Source organism: Loxodonta africana, chromosome 3 (genome assembly GCF_030014295.1).
Source record: "Loxodonta africana isolate mLoxAfr1 chromosome 3, mLoxAfr1.hap2, whole genome shotgun sequence".
Lineage (NCBI taxonomy): Eukaryota > Metazoa > Chordata > Mammalia > Proboscidea > Elephantidae > Loxodonta > Loxodonta africana.
In genome coordinates, this window is record NC_087344.1 from 182,517,615 (window position 1) to 182,539,156 (window position 21,542).

The window sequence follows — 21,542 nt, forward strand, 5'->3', positions numbered from 1 at the left end:
TTGGGAGAAAGGAGCCACCCTTTATTACTTGCAGTTCATGTGTAAATGGGGTACACTGAGGATGCTCCACACGAGGTGAGAGGCTGCCACCTGTCCTGGGGAACGAATCCACAGTGTTCCTCTGAGGCACCAGGCTGCAGGTAGGCCATGATCTTGGTCTCAGGACCCTGGAGAATTGTCCAGACTGCTGTTTTCTGCCTTGAGGAGGGAGAGCCACAGGGTGCTTATCTCCCTGCCTCTCTGTAGGGACTGTCCCAGGTGAGATAATCAGGCACCCACACACCATCCCTGCCCAGTGAAGCCAAGACTTTGGAAAGAGATGTGGCTCCACAGTGGGAGCAAGGCAGGGCCTGCCCTATCCAGATACTGGGAGCCCGTTCGTCCACGGGAGCGGCTCCATGAAGGGCATCCTCCAAAGAAACACAGACATACACACAGCCCCTTGGCTCAGAGAAGCCTGGGGTGGTCACCACTGAGATTTCAGGGCCGCTTCCTCCAGGTGCTCCTGAGTCCAAGGCCACACCACTGAGCTTGTCCCAGTGCTACCACCTTCCCATTCCACCAACGCAGATTTTCTGCAGGTTCTCTTTTAGGGGCGTAGTGTTAGCCGCCACCAGAGGGCAGCAGGGCAGTGCACCTGCTCTCTGAGGGAATGGGAAGCTACTACCACCTTCCGGTTCCACCAACGCAGATTTTCTGCAGGCTCTCTTTTTTTTTTTTTTTCTCTTTTAGGGGCGTAGTGTTAGCCGCCACCAGAGGGCAGCAGTGCAGTGTAACTGCTCTCTGGGGGAATGGGAAGCTACCTGGTGGAAGAGGTTTGAGGGGCGTTTGGAGCGAGCCTTGGGCCCTGAGTATTCCTAGGGACACAGCCACTTTTCACACTATGGGCAGTTTGACTTGGGCGGCGCAGTGGTTAAGGGCACAGCTGTTAACCAAATGTCGGCAGTTTCAAATCCATCAGCCACTCTTAGGAAACCCTACGGGGCAGTTCTACTCTGTCCTGTATGGTCGCTATGAGTTGGAATCGACTGGACGACAATGGGTTTAGGGTCTTTAGGGGTTTTGCAAGGGAGAACAAAAAATGTTTGAATCAAAAAGTAGGTAGATAAATAGATCGATACATAAATAACTGTATGCACATATGTATGTCAGCCCCCCAAAATGAAAAATTGAAACTTCTAAATGTTTTACATATCTACAAATAAGACTGTCAGCTTAATTCATTGTTAAATTTAGTATTTATTAAAAAACCTGCTTTAAACTATTTTTAGTATATATATTTTTACTTCTCAAAAATGTTTATTACAATTGCAAAGAAATCATAGCCAATATAAATGCACTATGTATACCTAAATAATTCAAAAAACAAAACTGTTAAAATCTTTTAAAAATATTTTGGCAAATATGTATTTCCATGGTCTTTAGGTGCATTTAATATGTTTGGTATGATGTGGCCTGGGGTCTTCAAGAAGAAACATCTACCTCAGGGGCTGTGAACAAACACTCCATTCCTTCCGAGTCCCTTTATATTTTTTTCACAAATTTTCCCTCCTTGCTCTAAAAGAACATACACATGTTGAAAAATAAGCACCTATGTGGATACTTTACAAGTTCGAGAAAGACCAGTAAATCCTGAGAGAAGGAGAGGGGTGGCCTGAGGTGGAGCAGACTGGTTACCTTGGTGAGTGCCCCTCCAGGCTCTGACCCACTGAGAAAGCAGATCTCACATTGGCCAAGCTCAGAGGCTAAGACTGATGTTCATGGTACCAGGTCAGCAAAGAACGCAACCATTGGAAGAACTGGTCACTTATATCACCTGGCAAGTGCCTTTTCTCCCATGTGGACAGCCATATCATAATCAGAAGCTGGCAAGTGCAGAATCAGAGAATGGAAGTTCATTTCCTGATTTGGAGGTTAATGGGCATCTGGCCGTTCAATTGATGGAAGTGTTCATTGCCACCATAGGCTTTGCCAATGGAACTTGCCTCTCCCTTGCCTAGACACAGTGCTTATAAGGGTCCAGCATCATTGACCTCCATGACTCCTCTTTTCTGCATTTGGCTGAGTCACTTCCCTCCCTTCTGAATGGCAGGTTAATCTATTAAAACTGGAGTTGCAGACAGATTCTGTTGGTTGGGAATCATTCTTTCTTTTTAAGGTGACTTAATATATCTGATTTGACCACTCCAGTGCTAAACACTTAGAAGGAATCTTTATTCCTTTTTACCTAAATTCTTGGGGGGCTCACCCTGGCCCCCAGGTTCATCCGGCAAGGCACATGAAGTGAGAGGGGACAGGCTGCCTGCTCTCCCCTTGATTTCACTGTTGGCTTACTTCTGTTTCAGAACCATCTCTGTTTTTACATTTTCCCTCAGAGAGGACTGTTGTTCCAGGGTAACCCATGGATGCTCCCTGGGAATATGGATCCTGAGAATGGTGTCTTCTCAAAGGTGTACATGGGCTTCCAGCTTTCACGGCCAGAATCTCCTGTCCAGAAGAGGTGGGGATTGAAGGGTCACTCTCTAAGGCTTCTTCCCAACCTCTTTGGGTAGATCCTCACACATATAGCTCCATGGTGCCCTTTCTTCTCTCTGTGGTGTTAGAGTTTATATTCAGAAGACCTGGATTTAGTCCTAGCTCTATCTCCTTTCTAATGGCACAACTTTTGGCAACACTAGAGAAACTTCATTTTCTTATGTGGTCTGAGCTTGATTATATCTGCCTTTCTGTTGTCCCAGGTCTGTGTAGGGATTATATGAGCTCATGTGTGAAAGGAGATATCGAGTCATTCAACAAATAATTATGAAATGCTACTGTTTGCTAGATACTGCTTCAGGCACTGGGGAAAGGACAATCAAGCACATGTAATATTGATGGGTTTTGTGGAATTCCCCTCCATCAAGGGGAATCATTTTGCATTCCCACCAGAAGAGTGTGGACGTGCCTGCTTCTCCACAGCCTCGTCAACAAAGCCTGTCCTCAAACTTGTAGATGTGTGCCAACCTGATGGTGAAAATGGTATCTCGATATACTTTAACTTGTGTTTCTATTATTACAAATGTGTATTTAAGGGTCATTTGTATTTTCTCTGTTAAGCGTTTATATCTTTTGCCCATTGCTATATCTTATTTTATGTATTTGTGCTTTCTTACCCACACCTTTTTTTTTTTTTTACTTTTTTAAAAATTAGGTTGGTTAGTGGTTTGCCCACTTTGTTGATTCAAATGACCAGGTTATTTACTTGTTTATTGTATTTATTTCTATTTTCTAAGTCATTATTTTCTATTAATACCTTTATTAATTTCGTGTGCTTTCCTTTGTAGTCTTTGTCGGTGTTTTTCTAGGTTTTCGAGTTGCATATTTAATTAATTTACTTTAATTCTTATTAACAGGTGTAGTTAATGCTATGAATTTTCCTTAGAGCATTCATATAGCTCTGTCCTACAGAACTTTATATGTCTGGTTTAATTATCATCATTTTCTAAAAGTTCTGCAATTTCCTTTTCTATTTATCTCCTTTTTTACTTAAGAGTTGTTTAATAGTATCTGCATATGTGTATGTGTGTGTGTATGTTGTTTCCCAACAAGAACAGAGACCGAGAATAACTTTACCTATGTCAATCCTGGTTGTTCTTTAAAGGCCATTACAAAAAAGAATCTTCTGGATGAAACCTTTCCTGACCCATCTCTGCCAAGTATTAAGTATCATGGCTCCTTTCTTTGACCCTTTTACCTCTTGAAACTCTTGCAATATTTTCTCAACTGGATGTTCTTCAAGAGTAGGGACCATGTCTTGTTCATCATCCTCACCCTATGGCCTTTGGACTAACATGTCCATGGAGGTGATTGAATGGAGCAATTTGCTTAGGAAGTTTTATTGATGCATTAAGATAGATGGGAGCAATAGACAGATGACAGAGATAAAAGTAGCTCTGTAAACTTCCAAAGCTGAGGAGAATTTAGCACAAAAGGATAATTTGTCCCATGTCTTCAAGCCCCTGAGAAAGTCTTCACAGGAAAGCAGGTAAGAAAGAGTTTAGAATTGGAAGCACCTTGAAGAAATGGTCTCACTGAGAAAGACCTAAGAGAATCACCATGATTAAGAGCTGATGTCCAAGGATGTGCCAACTGGTCCATCCAGGGAGGGACAAACAGCCCCCTCCAGCTGTCTTCTTCTGGGACTGGGCATTGGGCTCCAGGGACAGGCACTCATGGCTTGTTGCTTTTGAAGTAGGAATACAGCCCACTGGCTGTTGTGATGCCTCGTCTCCCCTCAGGCTGGGCTGTCTCTCCACCCTGAGCTGAAGAAACACTGGTGTGCAGGCTGCTCTGGTTCTGCCTTTGAACTACCATCTCCCTTGTAGGATCATCAACCCACTCCTCGACAACCACATTGGACTCTTTGGGGTGGGGCTCGCCTTCTCCCTGCCTTGCTGTTACACTGCAACTAGGGTGCGAGCTGCTCCAATCCTGGTTGCCTGTCAGAGTGCTTGCCCCAGGTTGGGCCTGTCCTTCCAGCACTGTCTCTCCTGCCTCGTAGTTGCCCACTTGGGTCCATGTTTGACCACTGCCTGACTGTGTCTGACTCTGTTCCTGTTCTCTAGCCCCTACGTGGCTTCCCATCTGGCTCCTGTCCTGCTCCACGGTCTGGGGGTGCACCTGGGTTTGTGACCTTGCCTGAGTCTGAATGTATCCTCCTGTTACCGCCTGGCTCTTCTGATTCCCGTCTTGGCTATTGGTCTCAGTTGCTCCAGTTTGGCCACTAGTGGACACCTGTGACTGGGTGCTGGTGTTCCCTGTCTGCTGGCTCCTGTCTTGCTCCACAGTCTGGGTTTGTGACCTTGTCTGTGTCTGAACATATCCCCCTGTCACCCCTTGGCTGGTCTGGCTCCTGTTTTGACTGTGGGTCCCTCTGGTCTGGCCAATGGTGGACTCCCGCGACTGGGTACTTGTGTTTCCTGTCTGGTGGCTCCTGTCTTGCTCAGTGGTCTGGGTTTGTGATCCTGCCTGAGTTTGAACGTGTCCTCCCGTCACTGTTTGGCTGGTCTGGCTCCTGTCCTGGCTGTGAGCCCCTCTGGTCTGGCCAATAGTGGACTCCCGTGACTGGGTGCTGGTGTTCCCTGTCTGCTGGCTCCTGTCTTGCTCCACAGCCTGGGTTTGTGACCCTGTCTGTGTCTGAACATATCCCCCTGTCACCCCTTGGCTGATCTGGCTCCTGTTTTGACTGTGGGTCCCTCTGGTCTGGCCAATGGTGGACTCCTGCGACTGGGTGCTGGTGTTTCCTGTCTGATGGCTCCTGTCTTGCTCAGTGGTCTGGGTTTGTGATCCTGCCTGGGTTTGAACGTGTCCTCCTGTCACTGTTTGGCTGGTCTGGCTCCTGTCCTGGCTATGAGGCCCTCTGATCTGGCCAACAGTGGACTCCCGTGACTGGGTGCTGGTGTTCCTTGTCTGCTGACTCCTGCCTTGCTCCACAGTCTGGGTTTGTGACCCTGTCTGTGTCTGAACATATCCCCCTGTCACCCCTTGGCTGGTCTGGCTCCTATCCTGGCTGCGAGTTCCTCTGGTCTGGCCAGTGTTGGACTCCCGTGACTGGGTGATGGTGCTCCCGGCCTGGTGGCTCTCGTCCTGACCCGGTGCCTGGGTGTGCGTCTGGGTTTGTGATCCTGCCTGTGTCTGAATGTGTCCTCCTGTTGCTGTTTGGCTGGTCTGCCTCCTGTCCTGATCGTGGGTCTCTCTGGTCTGGTGAAAGCTGGACACCCATGACTGGGTGCTAGTGTTCCCTGTCTGCTGGCTCCTGTCTTGCTCCACGGTCTGGGTTTGTGACCCTGTCTGTGTCTGAACATATCCCCCTGTCACCCCTTGGCTGGTCTGGCTCCTGTTTTGACTGTGGGTCCCTCTGGTCTGGCCAATGGTGGACTCCCATGACTGGGTACTTGTGTTTCCTGTCTGATGGCTCCTGTCTTGCTCAGTGGTCTGGGTTTGTGATCCTGCCTGGGTCTGAATGTGTCCCCCTGTCACTATTTGGCTGGTCTGGCTCCTGTCCTGGCTGTGAGCCCCTCTGGTCTGGCCAATAGTGGACTCCCGTGACTGGGTGCTGGTGTTCCCCGTCTGCTGGCTCCTGTCTTGCTCCACAGCCTGGGTTTGTGACCTTGTCTGTGTCTGAACATATCCCCCTGTCACCCCTTGGCTGATCTGGCTCCTGTTTTGACTGTGGGTCCCTCTGGTCTGGCCAATGGTGGACTCCTGCGACTGGGTGCTGGTGTTTCCTGTCTGATGGCTCCTGTCTTGCTCAGTGGTCTGGGTTTGTGATCCTGCCTGGGTTTGAACGTGTCCTCCTGTCACTGTTTGGCTGGTCTGGCTCCTGTCCTGGCTATGAGGCCCTCTGATCTGGCCAACAGTGGACTCCCGTGACTGGGTGCTGGTGTTCCTTGTCTGCTGACTCCTGCCTTGCTCCACAGTCTGGGTTTGTGACCCTGTCTGTGTCTGAACATATCCCCCTGTCACCCCTTGGCTGGTCTGGCTCCTATCCTGGCTGCGAGTTCCTCTGGTCTGGCCAGTGTTGGACTCCCGTGACTGGGTGATGGTGCTCCCGGCCTGGTGGCTCTCGTCCTGACCCGGTGCCTGGGTGTGCGTCTGGGTTTGTGATCCTGCCTGTGTCTGAATGTGTCCTCCTGTTGCTGTTTGGCTGGTCTGCCTCCTGTCCTGATCGTGGGTCTCTCTGGTCTGGTGAAAGCTGGACACCCATGACTGGGTGCTAGTGTTCCCTGTCTGCTGGCTCCTGTCTTGCTCCACGGTCTGGGTTTGTGACCCTGTCTGTGTCTGAACATATCCCCCTGTCACCCCTTGGCTGGTCTGGCTCCTGTTTTGACTGTGGGTCCCACTGGTCTGGCCAATGGTGGACTCCCATGACTGGGTACTTGTGTTTCCTGTCTGATGGCTCCTGTCTTGCTCAGTGGTCTGGGTTTGTGATCCTGCCTGGGTCTGAATGTGTCCCCCTGTCACTATTTGGCTGGTCTGGCTCCTGTCCTGGCTGTGGGTCCCTCTGGTCTGGCTATAGTTGGACTCCCGTGCCTGGGAGCCAGTGCTGCCTGTCTGATGGCTCCTGTCCTGACCTGGGGTTTGGGTGGCACCTGTCTGGGTCTGAGTTAGGGTTCCAGTCACGGTCTCACTGGTCTGGTGGGCTCTGTCCTGCTCCCTGGTCTGGGACTGTCTCTCTGACTGCCCCTCTCTGGTCTGATGACTCTTGTCTTCTGCTGACTGGGTCTGCCCTGTCTCTTGTGCTTCCTGGCTCATGCTCTCCTGTATCTGGGACTCAGCCTGTCTGTCATGGTGAGTGACCTGAGTGGAGCTGCCATCCTGCCCGGTGGAAGCCTGCTTGCTCTGTCCACGGCTGCTCCCCTCATGGAGCTGACCTCTCCCAGCCCCTCCCACTTCAGTGTGACTTCTCTGTCCCTCCCTCAGCTCTTGCGAAGCTGCAGAGTGGCAGCTTCTGGACTCTTGAGATCCACAAACTCCCTCAGGACTCTCGCTAAGGGTCTTGAAGCAGGCCTGGGCAACCTTGAACACCAGCACCAGGAATTCCTTGAACTCCACAGTCCCCGTGTCATCTTCATCCAACAGGCGCAGGACTTCGTCCACAGTGACTGGGTCGTGGGGTTTCTGAGGAGAAGATGAGGCTGAGTCAACGCCCACCCTCCCCCCCCGCCCCAGCCAAGGAAGGCCAGCTCTTCTCAGCTGCAGGCACCCCCCCCGCCCCCCGTCCCCACCACATTCTGCACATAGACTGCTGTAACAGCACAAACAATTGCAGTTTGTTTTTTTCAGGCCTGCCTGTCTCCTTCAAGGGTTGTTGTTCTCATCCAGTTGATTCTGATTTAAGGCCATCCCATGTGTACAGAGCAGAACTGCTCCACTGGTTTTTCAAGACTGTGACCTTTTGGAAGAAGATTTCCAGGCCTGTCTTCCGAGGGCTTCTGGGTGGGTTTGAACCACCAACCTTTCAACTAGTAGTTGAGTGCTTAACTGTGCCAAAAACCTTTTATTTTATATGCTGTGTGCCTGGCACAATTTCTGACCTACAGAGGAACTGGATAAATATTTACTGAACAATGAATAGATAATTGCATTCATATAGCAGCTGTCTGAGTCTCAGGGTTAGTCTTTGCTTCTTTGGGCTGTTCTTGGCACCCTTGTCCCTGGGACTGAAGCAGTATTCTCTCTAGGAAGCGGGATCCACCCTGAGGCTCAGTTATCTTCCCCAAGAGAGGGTGGGGGTCCCATGGTGCAGGGTTCCGTGGGGCATGCAGACGAGCACCTTGCTGTCCACACCTCCCTGCCCCCAAGGCCTTCATCTTCCTGGTAGCTTTACATAAGAACCCAGGGCAGGGAAACACATCAAGGGCCCTGAAGCGAGTGTGCCAGGGAGCAACCTGTTCCCCCCAAATTAATTTCTCATGTGACCAGTCAGCTAATATTTTTGAGCAACTCCTATGGGCAAGGCACAGGGCTATGCTTCTGTTGTTGCTGGGTGCCATCAAGTTGGTTCCTACTCATGGTGACCCTATAGGACAGAGTAGAACCGCTCCATAGGGTTTCCAAGGAGTGGCTGGTAGATTTTAACTGCCAACCTTTTGATAAACAGCCCAGTGCTTAACCACTACACCACCAGAGCTATTCTTCTAGTGAATGCTTATGAATGGATAATCACATTTCAGATAGACCTGGGAAATGTTTACTGCATCAGATTTAAAAAGCAGCAACTATTTTCATTTCTAGAACATTGGAAGACTCTGTTCTTCCCTGAGGTGTTCCTTAAGAGTCCTTTCACCTGTCTTCAAATCAGAATTAATTAAAGTAAAGGTGTTTTCTCTAAGGGCTAAGCCCCACCAACTCCTGTGACCACATCTTGCTCCTTGGTCTTGTCTGTCTCTGCTTGCCAGCTGGCCTGGGCTATACTGCTGCCTCCTCAGATTCCCGAGGCAAAGCGTCTGCAGGCAAACCCTTTCTCTGCTATTATGCCCCCACCCCACCCCACCCAGCTCAGCACATCCTACCACGATGACGTCAGCCAACTCATGTTCCAAGAGCCTTTTCAGCTCCCCTCGGGTCAGCACCATGCAGTTACCCTCAGTCTTGGCGTAGCGACCGAAGGCTTCGATGATCCCATGAATGTTCCGTAGTAACTGAGGCATCTTTGAAGTCAAGCTGGAAAAAGATGAAAAGCCCCCCTGGGGGGCTCCATATGACCCTTAGCTGTTTCCTGGAGGGTATTTCTGCTTCATAGTCCGTTTCTTGCATATTTAGCTCTGCTTTCGGCCTGCGCCTCCTCTGTCCTTTCCTATGTAATGCATTTTATGAATGGGAAGGAGGAACACACCATGAATAGAGGCAGCTACCTGTCCTGTGAGCTGGGGCCAGTCGCTTTGCCTCTCCATCCCTCAGTTTACTCATTGTAGAATGAAGGAGATACTGTAAACCAGTTGCCATTGAATGGATTGTGACTCATGGCAACCCCATGTGTTTCAGAGTAGAACTACACTTTATAGGATTTTCAATGACTGTGACGTTTTGGAAGCAGATAGCCAGGCCTTCTTCCCAGGCACTATGGGTTGATTAGAACGGCCAACCTTTTGGTTAACAGCTAAGTACATAATCATTTGTGCCACCCAGGGATTCTGAAGGTAATACTAGTACCTACTTTATAGAGTCGTTGTAAGAATTAAAAGAGATAATACACATAAAGCACTTGGCAGAGTGCCTGGTGCATAGTAAGTGCTAGCTATTAAATATCATTATTATGTTATTACAAACATATACACGGGTATAATCTGTGTGCATCTATATACACTTCCCTGCTTACAAAGCACTTTCGTGTGCATCATCTCTTGTAATCCTTATCCTCTACTTTTTATAGGTGAGGAAACAGGTTCAGAGAAGTCAGGTAATTTTCCCTAGGCCACACAGGTTATAAGGGACCAAGAAATCCTAGAACCCATAATCTCTTGAACTCCCATGCATGAACTTTCTTCGCCTATCACAAGGCTGTCAGGGTCACTGCTGGGTATACCAGTAAGCAGTAAGCACTTATGTGAGTCAACCCCTGCCTTAGGTGGGAGCCAAGTGGGAACTCCAGTGGCCCCACTCTGCCCTTTCATGCTTCCTTTTGGGCAGATATTCAGGAAAAGGCTGAGCTACCACCTGTTAGGAATGCTGAGAAGGGGGTGCCCTCAGCATTGAAGGCAGAGATTGTCTTTCTCATTAGCCAAGAATCTGGAGGCAAGATGAGGTGAGGCCTGTGTGTGGCTGATGGGCAAGAGGCAGAGATCTGGAGATATGTTGGGCAGAAGACTTAGAGAGACCAGAAGGAGAAATTGGTATCAAAGAAGAAAAGTTCAAATGTATGGGCAGCTGGAATCCTGAGGCAGCCAGAAAACCAGGAGAGGAACCTGGAGATTTAAAGGAGAATGTCATGGGAAGAGAAAGACACGGTTAAGAAGTAAGAGAATAAAGGAAGTAGGGAGATTTGGGAGCTAGAGAAAGGAGGTCAGTTGGCCAGAAGGATTCAGAAGTTCACAGACCCGAGGTGGGCTGCTCAAGGATCTCCTTTCTACCTAACCTGTAAAACCCTTTTCGGTCACGTTGATTCCAACTCATAGTGACCCTATAGGACAGAGTGGAACTGCCCCCTAGGGTTTCCAAGGAACAGCTGGTGGATTCGAACTGCCAACCTTCTGGTTAGCAGATGAGCTCTTAACCACAGTGTCACCAGGGCTCTCCTTTCTACCTAGTAGCCAAAAATTTCAGGCAAACTTTGACCTCTTGTGTACACCAAGGTGCCCCCAAACCAAATCAAACCCACTACCGTTGAGTCAATTTCAACTAATAGTGATCCTATAAGACATAGTAGAACTGCCCCATAGGGTTTCCAAGGCTGTAATCTTTATGGAAGCAGACTGCCATGTCTTTCTTCCATGGAGCAGCTGGTAGGTTCAAACAGCTGACCTTTCTTTCAGTTAGAAGCTGAGCACTTAACTACTACGCCACCAGGGCTACCTCAACAACGTACAAAAGTCATAATATTGCACCTCAACAGAGACATGAAAAGATCCTTTTTTTTCAAACAATGTGGCAGCACTTAACCACAGATCCATGAACCACTTGCTACGGAGTCAATTCTCACTCATGGCAACCCTATGTATGTCAGAGTAGAACTGTGCTCCGTAGGGTTTGGTTTCCCAGTGTCTGATCTTTTGTGAGTAGTTTGCCAAACCTTTCTTCCAAGATGCCTTTGAGTGGACTTGAACCTCCAACCTTTTGGTTAGTAGCCAAATGTGTTAACTATTTGTACCACTCAGGGATTCCCACCAATGTATAAACAGCAAATATAACAAGATGACCTTCTAGCTACATTTCAAATCTCTTAGAATGAATCCACAAACTCATCTTGCCAAAATATCACCCTTGGAGTGAGAAAGTGGGTCATGTAAGCCCTTTCCTTCACAAACTGTTTTGATGTCATTGTCTGGGTTGGCAGAAGTAACCTGGTTCTGATCCTACAGACTCTGAGTAACACGAGTTCTTCTAGGCCCTTCAGAACAAGAGGACTTCACTGATCCAGGAAAGCTGTGGGTGGCTCTGTTGCTGCCACCCACACAGTCTCTCAGTGAGAGGAGCTACTGCCAGGCCTCTAGCAGCGGAGGAGGAGAAAGCCCAATGGCTTCAGCTCTTTCCTGCTCCTAGCTTGCCTGAGGCCCAGTCAGAGGACACCATCTGTCCCCAGCCAGCACTGACTGACCTAGGGGCCGAAAACTGACACCGCTGGTTTTATGAACCCAGGTCCCCAAGACACTTGAGCAAGAGAAAGAGGGGTTCCTCAAGAGGGGACTTACCTAATGCCCAGGCAGGATGAGGCAAGTGCTGTTAAGCGGTGTGTAGCGTACCTGGTCAGCGGGGTGAGAATCTTTTATAGGGTTTTCATCACAGCTAGAATTTAGACAGAGTGTTCACGCCCCATGGGGAGGCTTGATTCATCAGTGGCTCAGCCCAGCCCAGCTCCACTTCCTTTCTTCTCTCTTTCACCTGCTGACATGTGGCTGCGTTAGGCTAATTAGCAGGCCCTGCCTGCCACACCACTTGGTGCCCTCTCTGCACTGACAAGGGAGGCTCCCTTCCAACATACTGGGCTCAGCAGTGCACGCACAGGCCTGGGTTCCTGGTAAAACTTCCTCTTCTCGGTGTGACTGCAAAGTCATGGAATCCTTTTCCTTTCCTGTACAAACACTTGATAACACATTGTCTGTTCAGGGCTGTCCTTTTCAAAGTGGCCACCTTGGGAGGCTACATATAGTTTTCTGTTGATGCTGCCATTACTTAGAACATTTTTGGAATTCTGGTTTTGGAATTGCCTTTCATACCCAGTTTAGAAGACATACACAAAAGCCAACTTCAGTTCTTTACAGTTGGGTCTGGGTGTCTCTCTCTCTTATTTTTTTCCTCCCGATTTTCAAATACAATTTGTATTTTAGAGCAGTTTTAGTCTTATAGTAAAATTGTACAGAAAGCAGAGTTTCTATATGCTCCCCTCCCCCACAGTTTCTCCTATTATTAGCATCTTGTATTCATGTGGTACATTTGCTACAATTGATGAACCAATACTGATAGATTATTACTAACTGAAGTTCATAGTTCATGTTTACCATTTGTGTTGTGCAGTCCTATGAGTTTTGACAAATGTATAATGTCATGTGTCCATCCTTACAGTATCATACAGAGTAGTCTTTCTGCCCTAAAAATGCCCTCCCCAGGAGTCCCTGGCAACCACTGATCTTTTCACTGTCTCTATAGTTTTGTCTTTTCCAGAATGTCATATAGTTGGAATCATACAGTATAGCTTTTTCAGACTAGCTTCATGCACTTAGCAAAATACATTTGAGGTTCCTCCATGTCTTTTCATGGCTTGAGAGCAGATTTCTTTTTATTGCTGAGTAATACTCCATTGTACGGATGTACTACAGTTTGTTTATCCATTCACCTATTGAAGGACATAATGGTTGCTTCCAGTTTTGGGCAATTATGAATGAAGCTTTCATAAATAACTGAGTAGAGGATTCTATATGGACATACGTTTTCAACCTATTTGAGTAAATACCTAGGAATGCAATAGCTGGATTGTATGGTAAGCCTATATTTAGCTTTGTAAGAGACTGCCAGACTTTCTTCCAAAGCGTCTGTACCATTTTGTGTTTCCATCAGCAATGAATAGAGTTCCTGTTGCTCCCTTCCTTACCGGCATTTGGTGTTGTTAGTGTATCTCGTTTTTAATTTGCAATTCCCTAATGACACATTGGGAACCCTGGTGGTGTAGTGGTTAAGAGCTACAGCTGCTAACCAAAAGCCTGGCAGTTCGAATCCACCAAGCGACCCTTGGAAACTCTGTGGGGCAGTTCTACTCTGTCGTATAGGGTCGCTATGAGTCGAAATCAGCTCAATGGCAATCGGTTTAATGACATATGATGTTGAGCATCTTTTCAAATGCTTATTTGCCATCTACGTATCTTCTTTAGGGAGTTGCCTGTTCAGATCTTTTGCCAGTTTTGTAATTGGGTTGCTTGTTTTCTTGTGGAGTTTTAAGAGTTATTTCTATATTTTGGACACAAGTCCTTTATCATATATGTAGGTGTTTTGCAAATATTTTCTCCCAGTTTATGTCTTGTCTTTTTTTACTCGATTAACTGTCTTTTGCAGAGCAGAGATTTTTAACTTTAGTGAAGTCCAACTTATCAATTTTTTCTTTTATGAATTGTGTTTTTGGTGTTGTATCCAAAAAGTCATTGCCAAACCCAAGGTCATCTAGATTTTCTCCTTTGTTATCTCCTAGAAGTTGTATAGTTTCCATTTTTTTAGGAATATGATCCATTTTGAATTAATTTTTGCAGAAGATGTAGTCTCTATTTAGATTCTTTTTTTTTTTTTGCAAGTAGATATTCAGCTTTACCAGCACTATTTGTTGAAAACACTATCCTTTTTCTATGTGACTTATTCTTTATTAAAACAAAGGTTAATAAATACTCACTCCTCTACCTACATTCTATGTGTAGGCAGTATTTCATAGCTGGTGGGAGAAGAGGCTTAAGATAAACAGGTGTAGCCCTCTAAATTGGTCAACTATCAACAAATCACGGAGGGCCTATTTCATTTCAGAGATAGGACTAAGACCTTAGGGATACAGGGTTGAACAACAAGGCCAGTAGGTCTGGCTCTCACACAGTTCACCATCTGGTGGCTCTGGGGAGAAGTTAACCTCAGGGAGAGGTTAAAGATAATGGTAATTACCAAATGTGTAGTGCTTTACAGTTTGTAAAGCACTTTCGTATGTATTATCTCATTCTCTGTGCTCCTCACAACAACTCTATGAAGCGGGTATGGCTTTTATAAATGGAGACACTGAGAAATCCTCAGAGAAGTTGTCAGACTTAACCAAGGACGCTCAGTGAAGAGGGAATGGAGCTGGACTACAGCCCCTCAGGCTCGTGGACCATGGTTCTGTTAGAACATATCTGTCTCTTGTTCTTTTCACAATGACTTTGGCACTTTACAAAGATCAAACTTTCCTCAGTGCATGAAAAATCCCCATCATTTAAGGAGCTTAGAAGGAAGCAGTCCAAGCTTTGAAGTCAATTCCCAAAGGGGGATCCTCAGCAGCACTTTTACAGTAAGTGTATATAGCTCTTCGATTGACTCTTTGGATGAGGAAAGCCATCTTGGTGATCCTCACCTGTATGTTAGCCTGCTGCAGACGGAAAAGGGAATGACAGGAGAGGGAGGCGTGGTAAGGGCATTTGTTGCAGAGATTGGCATCTCAAAGTCAGCCTTACTGCAATGGATGAGTGGCAGGACCTGTGGTTATAGAAGTCTGTGTATAGGGGAAAGAGGCTGGCTCCAGCCGTGATGGGGTAGTAGTGGGGGATGGTGCAGAGGAGTGGCTGGCCAGGAAAAAGCAGAGCCAGGGATCCAGTCTTTAGGAGCAGGAGGGGACAGAGTTTATAGTAGTAACTGGACAGGGTTAACTATGACAGGGGAAGTTGGGGAACAAGAGGAGAGGCCAACAGATTGGACTTTTCTTATGAGGGTGTTGTTCTAAGCCTTAGATGAAGGGAATTACAACTTCCGAGAAGGCTTGGAAACTAAGGAAAAGTTAAGTTGGGGAGCAACAAGCCATGAGCTTTCTCTATGAGTAATAATTGGGTAGATATTATTACATCCAATTTATGGATGAGGAAACTGAGGCACAGAGAGGTTAAGTAAGCGACCCGAGGTCATATAACCAGAAAATGGTAAACCTGAATTTAAATTTATGCCTGCCTGACTCCCTGGTCTATGTCTTTATATGTCCCTGGAGCACGACTGAGCCTGCGGGTAAGGTTATCTATGAGAAGCTGGGGCCTCATAGAAACAGAGGGACATGAAGTGTATGTGTGTGTTGGGGGTGGGGCTGGCTGGAGTGGGTGGGTGGGGTCTGGGGAGATGAGGAGGTAAAGAGATTGGGATTGATCAAATCTTTAATTGAGTATTTAAATTTGTTAGTTTGTGAAGAGTTGTTACAAATCAGTGACATACTTTTATCTTTTGGGTATGTTGGAGGGCAGACAGAGCCTAGGGTTGGGATCGGAAGTTTTGAGTCAAACTTGTCCTCTGATCACTCTGCCTTGGAATAAACAGAAATATCTCAAAAAAAAAAAGAAAGAAAGAAAGAAAGAAAGAAACCCATTTTTGCATTCTGATTCATTCTTACATGCTGACTCAAAAATTATTGCTGACCTCTACTTGATTTATTTCTGCAAGTATCTAATAAACACCAGAATTTGCTATACTGTAGGCCAGGCATAGTGGTGGTTAAGAGCTACAGCTGCTAACCAAAAGGTCAGTAGTTTGAATCCACCAGGCGCTCCTTGGAAACTCTATGGGGCAGTTCTACTCTGTCCTGTAGGGTTGCTGTGAGTTGGAATTGACTCAAAGGCAGTGGGTTTGGTTTGGTTTTGGTTTAGGCCGGGCATTGAGTGGGCTCCCAATGAAGAAAAAAAAGTTTTTTTTTTTTTTAGAAGCAGTATATTAATACTGCTTTTCAGGACTTCAGTCTTTTGGGAGAACAGGCCACAAACACCAAAAATAATTATTTAACCATGAAAGACAGAATGTAGTGAAATGCTACATTAAATATAGTCAAATTCCACAAGGTCTGCGGTAAAGAATCAGTGCTCAGGGTGGTCAGGGATGAGCAAGATCAGGGTTCATGTCAGCAGCGTCTTTTTGCCAATGTTTGTGTTGCTTTGCTGATTTTACTTTATTTTACTCTGTTTGCTACTTCTGAGTGCGTACTATGTGCAGACACTGTACTGAGACCTTACATGCATCATTTCATTTAACCCTCACAACAGCCCTATGATACAAAGCTATTACTGCAGTTTTACAGATGAAAAATTAATAAAGTAACTTCCCAAAGACAGAAGATAAATGTCAAAGTCAGGATTTGAACCTAAATCTGTCCATCTTCGGAGCCCAGGCTTTTAACTCCTCTGCCATGCCTCTTGGCTGTGCTTCTTACATTTGAATGCTGGGCAATTCCCTTTGGCTAGAGCCCAGCTCAGTGTAGTGTATTCTGCTCCACCACTAAGTCAACTAGCTGTGGGACCACAGCAGGGACCAAGTAGGGTGAATCCCCAAATCTAGAGGCCCTGTGTGATGCCGGGTGAAAGGCCAGAGGAAAGAACTCTTCTTCATAGAGGTATTCCTCAACTCCTTCCCACCTATCACAATTCACCAGCAAAATCCAGAATGTTTGGCAAAAGCATCTGTAAGTTCACCCAGGAGAACAGTGGGGCTTTCATGAAGGTGGTGGCTTCCCTTGGTTTCTTTCTTGCCCTACGTCATGGTCATTACTTCCTGACTACCCTTAACTTTGCCCCAAAGGGGAATGTACTTATCCTACACACAAAGCCTGACGGAGGCCAAGTTAGATTGCTCTACAAGCGAGACACCATCTGTCTAATAGAGTGTCTCTTCCAATGCAGTGAATGAGGGGAGCAGGGAGACACCAGGGTAAGCTGCCTGGCTCCTCTTGGGTCAGGTGACAGGTGATTGCCTGCCCTGATGTAGCTTGGTTGGCCTCCTGAAACACTGTCATTACAGCAGCAGCCCCCAATCCAGCTCTTAAATAAGCCTACTCACCAAACACCTTCACCTCCACCCAGGAGCATAGAATGCTGTTATAGAACAGGGGCCTGGTAGTGGGAGATGGTTAACAACAACAACAACAACAAAACCCAAAGAACAGAACAAAACCCATTGTTGTGGAGTGGATTCCAACTCATAGTGACCCAGAGTAGACCTGCCCCACAGGGTTTCCAAGGAGTGGCTGGTGTATTCGAACTGTTGATCTTTTGGTTATTAGCCTGAACTCTTAACCACTGAGCTACCAGGGCTCCAGTAGGAGGTGGTTAGAGGGTGTCAATTCATGTCTCCTCCAAAAAGTAGCAGATGGGAAAATTTCATGATCCTGGGCTTCACTCTTAGAAAAAAAAAAAAAAATGAGTCTGAAGGCCAGAGAGCTGTTGCCCAGAGTTGCTTGGGTTATGAAAGAATTTACTGGAATCTGTTGTATTCACAGCCCACACATCCTGACTGACAGGTGGACAGGACATGGTTATCAGAGGGAAGAAGAGCAGTGGACAGTCCTAGATCTCTTTATCCTCTCTCTGCCCCAATTGAAGCCTCTTCTCCCAAAACCACCCACCTGGGCCCTGATCAGAGCACCTCAGAAACCCAGGTGCTCAAGTTCAGCCCTGGAAATGCCAGGAAGGATTAGGGAGAGACTAGAGATGTCCCTGTTGACGCTGTTTCCCGTGATTTAGTGAGTACCTGTTAGACACCTGGGCCTAATCCCTGACCTGACAGGTTGGGTTGGCGCTTCTGTTTCTACCAGTTCTGATCCAGGCAGAGAGCATGAGGCTAATAGCATCCTTAGTATCCTGGGTTTGATCAGGAGTCTGAATTTCTGAGATCCAGGTACCCAATGCACAGAGTTCGTAGAACAAGTGAACTGGAAGGTTCCAACCTCCCCCTCCTCACTGGAAAAAGGAGAAAAATCCTGGCAGGAGCAGTGGGGGGTAGGGAGAGTTCTTCCTTTATCTGCTTCACATGTGCCTCTGCTCAGAGCTCTACAAAGTCCTGGTGGGGCCAAAGGTAGTTGGCGGTCACTGCTGTTGGGATATACAGATGCCAACCCACTATTTTCACGTCTCAGGTTCATTGGGAAACTGGTGTTCCACTGATGGAAACTTCATGACTGTTTGAAACTGAAAAACAGGCGCATACTGCAAATTATTGTTTCCACAGGGTGTTGTGTGAGATGTGTGCATTTTTGGTAGGAAACAGAAATTTTGAAAATTTTTCTTTGGGACACCATATGTCCCTCTGAACTCTAGAGGGCATTCAAGAGTAGAATTAATGGGACAACATATGTCGCTTGGGACTCGGAGGGTAGGGTTGTTGGTTGTTGTTGTTTTTAGGTGCCATCAAGTCAGTTCTGACTCATAGCAGCCCCATGCACAACAGAATGAAATACTGCCCAGCCCTGAGCCATCCTTACAATTGTTGTTATGCTTGAGCTCATTGTTGCAGCCACTGTGTCAATCCACCTCCTTTCTGCTAACTCTGTACTTTGCCAATCATTATGTCGTTCTCTAGGGACTGATCCCTCCTGACAACATGTCCACCAAAGTATGTTGTTGGTTGAGTAAAAAAAAAAATCCATACTACCTACAAAAAATTCAACAACATTCAATGATTCAGCATGCTTCCATTAGTGAAAACACATGGTATCAACAAAAAGTTCAAAGCAGAAAGTAATTGGATCTGGAAATGGTTAAATGTGATGGGAACAGACTGACTTCCCACTAAGCCCTTATTCCTTTCATAGTCTCTGATCAGAAGTATGGACCTATCATTTCCCCACATAAGTCCAACTCATTCTACCTTCTCCCTTCCCTGCAAACCCTTCCCCCTACCTTAAATGCCCTTCTCCATAGCCTCCATGCAAATTCTTGACATCCTAACAACTCAAATACCACTGCTGCCATAATATATTCCCAGATTACCCCAACTAGATGAGATCTGTCTTAAACATCTTAGCTTGACCCCAATTATCTTTTGTTGGTGCATCTTGTACGGCATTTATTTTACTCTACTTTCATGATCATTGCTTGTATGTTTGCTCAATCACTGTTTCTAGAGTGTGCTCCTCTTTGAGAACAAGGCTAGTTTGCAGCAAGTGTGTGATGGGTTGATATGGAAGTCCTGTCCCTTCCTCGGGAAAACCCAGCTTTCTCCTGAGATCATGAGGGCTGTGGTGATACATCACTCATACCATGCCTCCACATATTTCTATCCCACTAGAGCTACTGAGGAGCCCTGACAACACAGTGGTTAAGACCTTGGCGACTAACCAAAAGGTCAGCGGTTCAAATCCATCAGCCGCTCCTTAGAAAACCTATGGGGCAGTTCTACTCTGTCCTATAGTGTTGTTATGAGTTGGAATCGACTCGACAGCAGTGGGTTTGGTTTTTTGGTTTTAGAGCTACTAAAGTTTCCTGGGCAGCATAAGCAGTTTGAGCTCAACTGCTAATCTGAAGGTTGGCAGTTCAAATCCACTGGCTCCACAGAAGAAAGGCCTGGCAATCTGTTTCCATAGAGATCACGATCAAGAAAACCTTATGGAGTGGTTCTATTTCGTAACACATGGGTTTGGCATGAGTCAAAATCAACTTGATGGCAACTGGCTTTGTTTTGGTTTGTTTTTTAGAGCAACTGGGCTTCAGCCCTAAGCTTAGGGAGATAAAGTGTTATAGCTCAGCATCCAACGCCTATGGGGTATCCCAGGACCATGTATATTGTTGTTGTGTGTTGTTGGTCAAGTTGATTTTCAATTCATAGCAACCCTAACCACTTCCATGACGAGACCCCTTTTCCATAACACCATAGCAACCCCATGTGACAGTGTAAAACTGCTCCAAAGGGCTTCCTAGGTCACAATCTTTATGGGAGAAGATCACCAGATCTTTCTCCCTTGGAGCCACTGGGTGAGTTCCAAACGCTGCTGGGTGTGTTCCAAACCACCACCTGGGTGGGTTTTAACTGTTGTGCCACCAGGGTTCCCAGACCATGTATACTGACCCAAACTGGGGAGAAGTCCAATGCAGCTGTCAGTCAGGACAGACTGGATCTGTGCTGGTTTTAACCCTACAAACCTGTCAGTGCTGGTCTGCAGTAGGGTTTGTCAGCGTTTACCTATTTCCTCCTTCATTGATCAAAGCACCTGTCCTTCCCAGAGAGGTATTAAGGATTAAAAGGTGACAACAGGAAGTTCTGAGTAAGCAGAGTGACAAATGAGCACTGAGAACATGCAGAGGTGAAAGCCATTGAGTAGGAAGTTACTCAAGGGGCTTGGGAATACAGTTCTTATTTATTTAACAAGAAGAATGTGAAGTGCTGAGTACTGAGAGTCTCTGAGGTCATTTGAACTCTGGTTGCACAATGGTTAAGCACTCGGCTGCTAACCGAAAGGTTGGTGGTTCATACCCACCAATAGCTCTTCTATGGGAGAAAGATGTGGCAGTCTGCTTCCATGAAGATTTATAGCCTTGGAAACCCCATGGGGCAGTTCTACTCTGTCCTTTTGGGTCAGTATGAGTTGGAACTGACTCCACAGTAGTGGTTTTTTTATTTTTGATTTTGAGATCATTTGAGGGGCCACTGACCATTGGGAAATTTACACATTCATTATCTTAAGGCCACCTTGATGAAGATGGTACTGGGAAGACAAGATGGCACACAGGAGTGATTCTTATACTCAAGTGTACTGGCTACATGGCTTGAGTAAGTCCCTTAACTGCTATGACCTCAGTTTTTTCATCTGTAAAATAGTGATAACCCCTGCTTATATCACATGGTTATTATAGAAGCACCTCAGAAGAAAGGCCTGGAGATCTGCTTCCAAAAGGCCTCAGCCTTGCTAACCCTATGAAGCACAATTCTACTCTGCACACATGGGGTCACCATGAGTTGGAATCTCCTCAACTGCAACTGGTTTTGTTTTGTTTTTTGAGAATATAAAGAAATGTGCACAAATGAATATTCAGATGGCCCACTCATTCTATCCTTTAAGAAATACAGATCTATAAATTATAAATAACACATGTGTAGGAAAATCCAAAAATAGAAATTAGAAAAAACAGTGAGTGATTATTCACTAATAAAGGCATGTTTATTTTTCCATAGAAGAATTTACCACAGACTTCCTTCAATTACCTTTGTAGTAGCTTATACACCATTAACTATTTCAGAACAAAGGAAAGTAAAGCTAATGTCAGAAGCCATTGTCTGTAGATCAATTTCCAAATGAAACTACAGTTATACATTAAGCTGAAATACATAAGATTCAATTTAGACAACTTTTATGGCAAAAAAACTAGGTGTAGCCTATAGAGAGC

General features: G+C 46.2%; 1 protein-coding gene across 1 annotated transcript; it reads right to left on the reverse strand.

Annotated features, from left to right (window-relative positions):
- Positions 1-4,088: 4,088 nt before the first annotated feature.
- Positions 4,089-9,362, reverse strand: CRNN (cornulin). Its single transcript, XM_064279983.1, has 2 exons — positions 9,054-9,362; positions 4,089-7,659 (listed from the first exon to the last, which is right to left on the reverse strand). Exons 1-2 carry the CDS (start codon positions 9,189-9,191, stop codon positions 4,210-4,212), a joined length of 3,588 nt encoding a protein of 1,195 aa, XP_064136053.1. The 5' UTR covers positions 9,192-9,362; the 3' UTR covers positions 4,089-4,209.
- Positions 9,363-21,542: the final 12,180 nt, after the last annotated feature.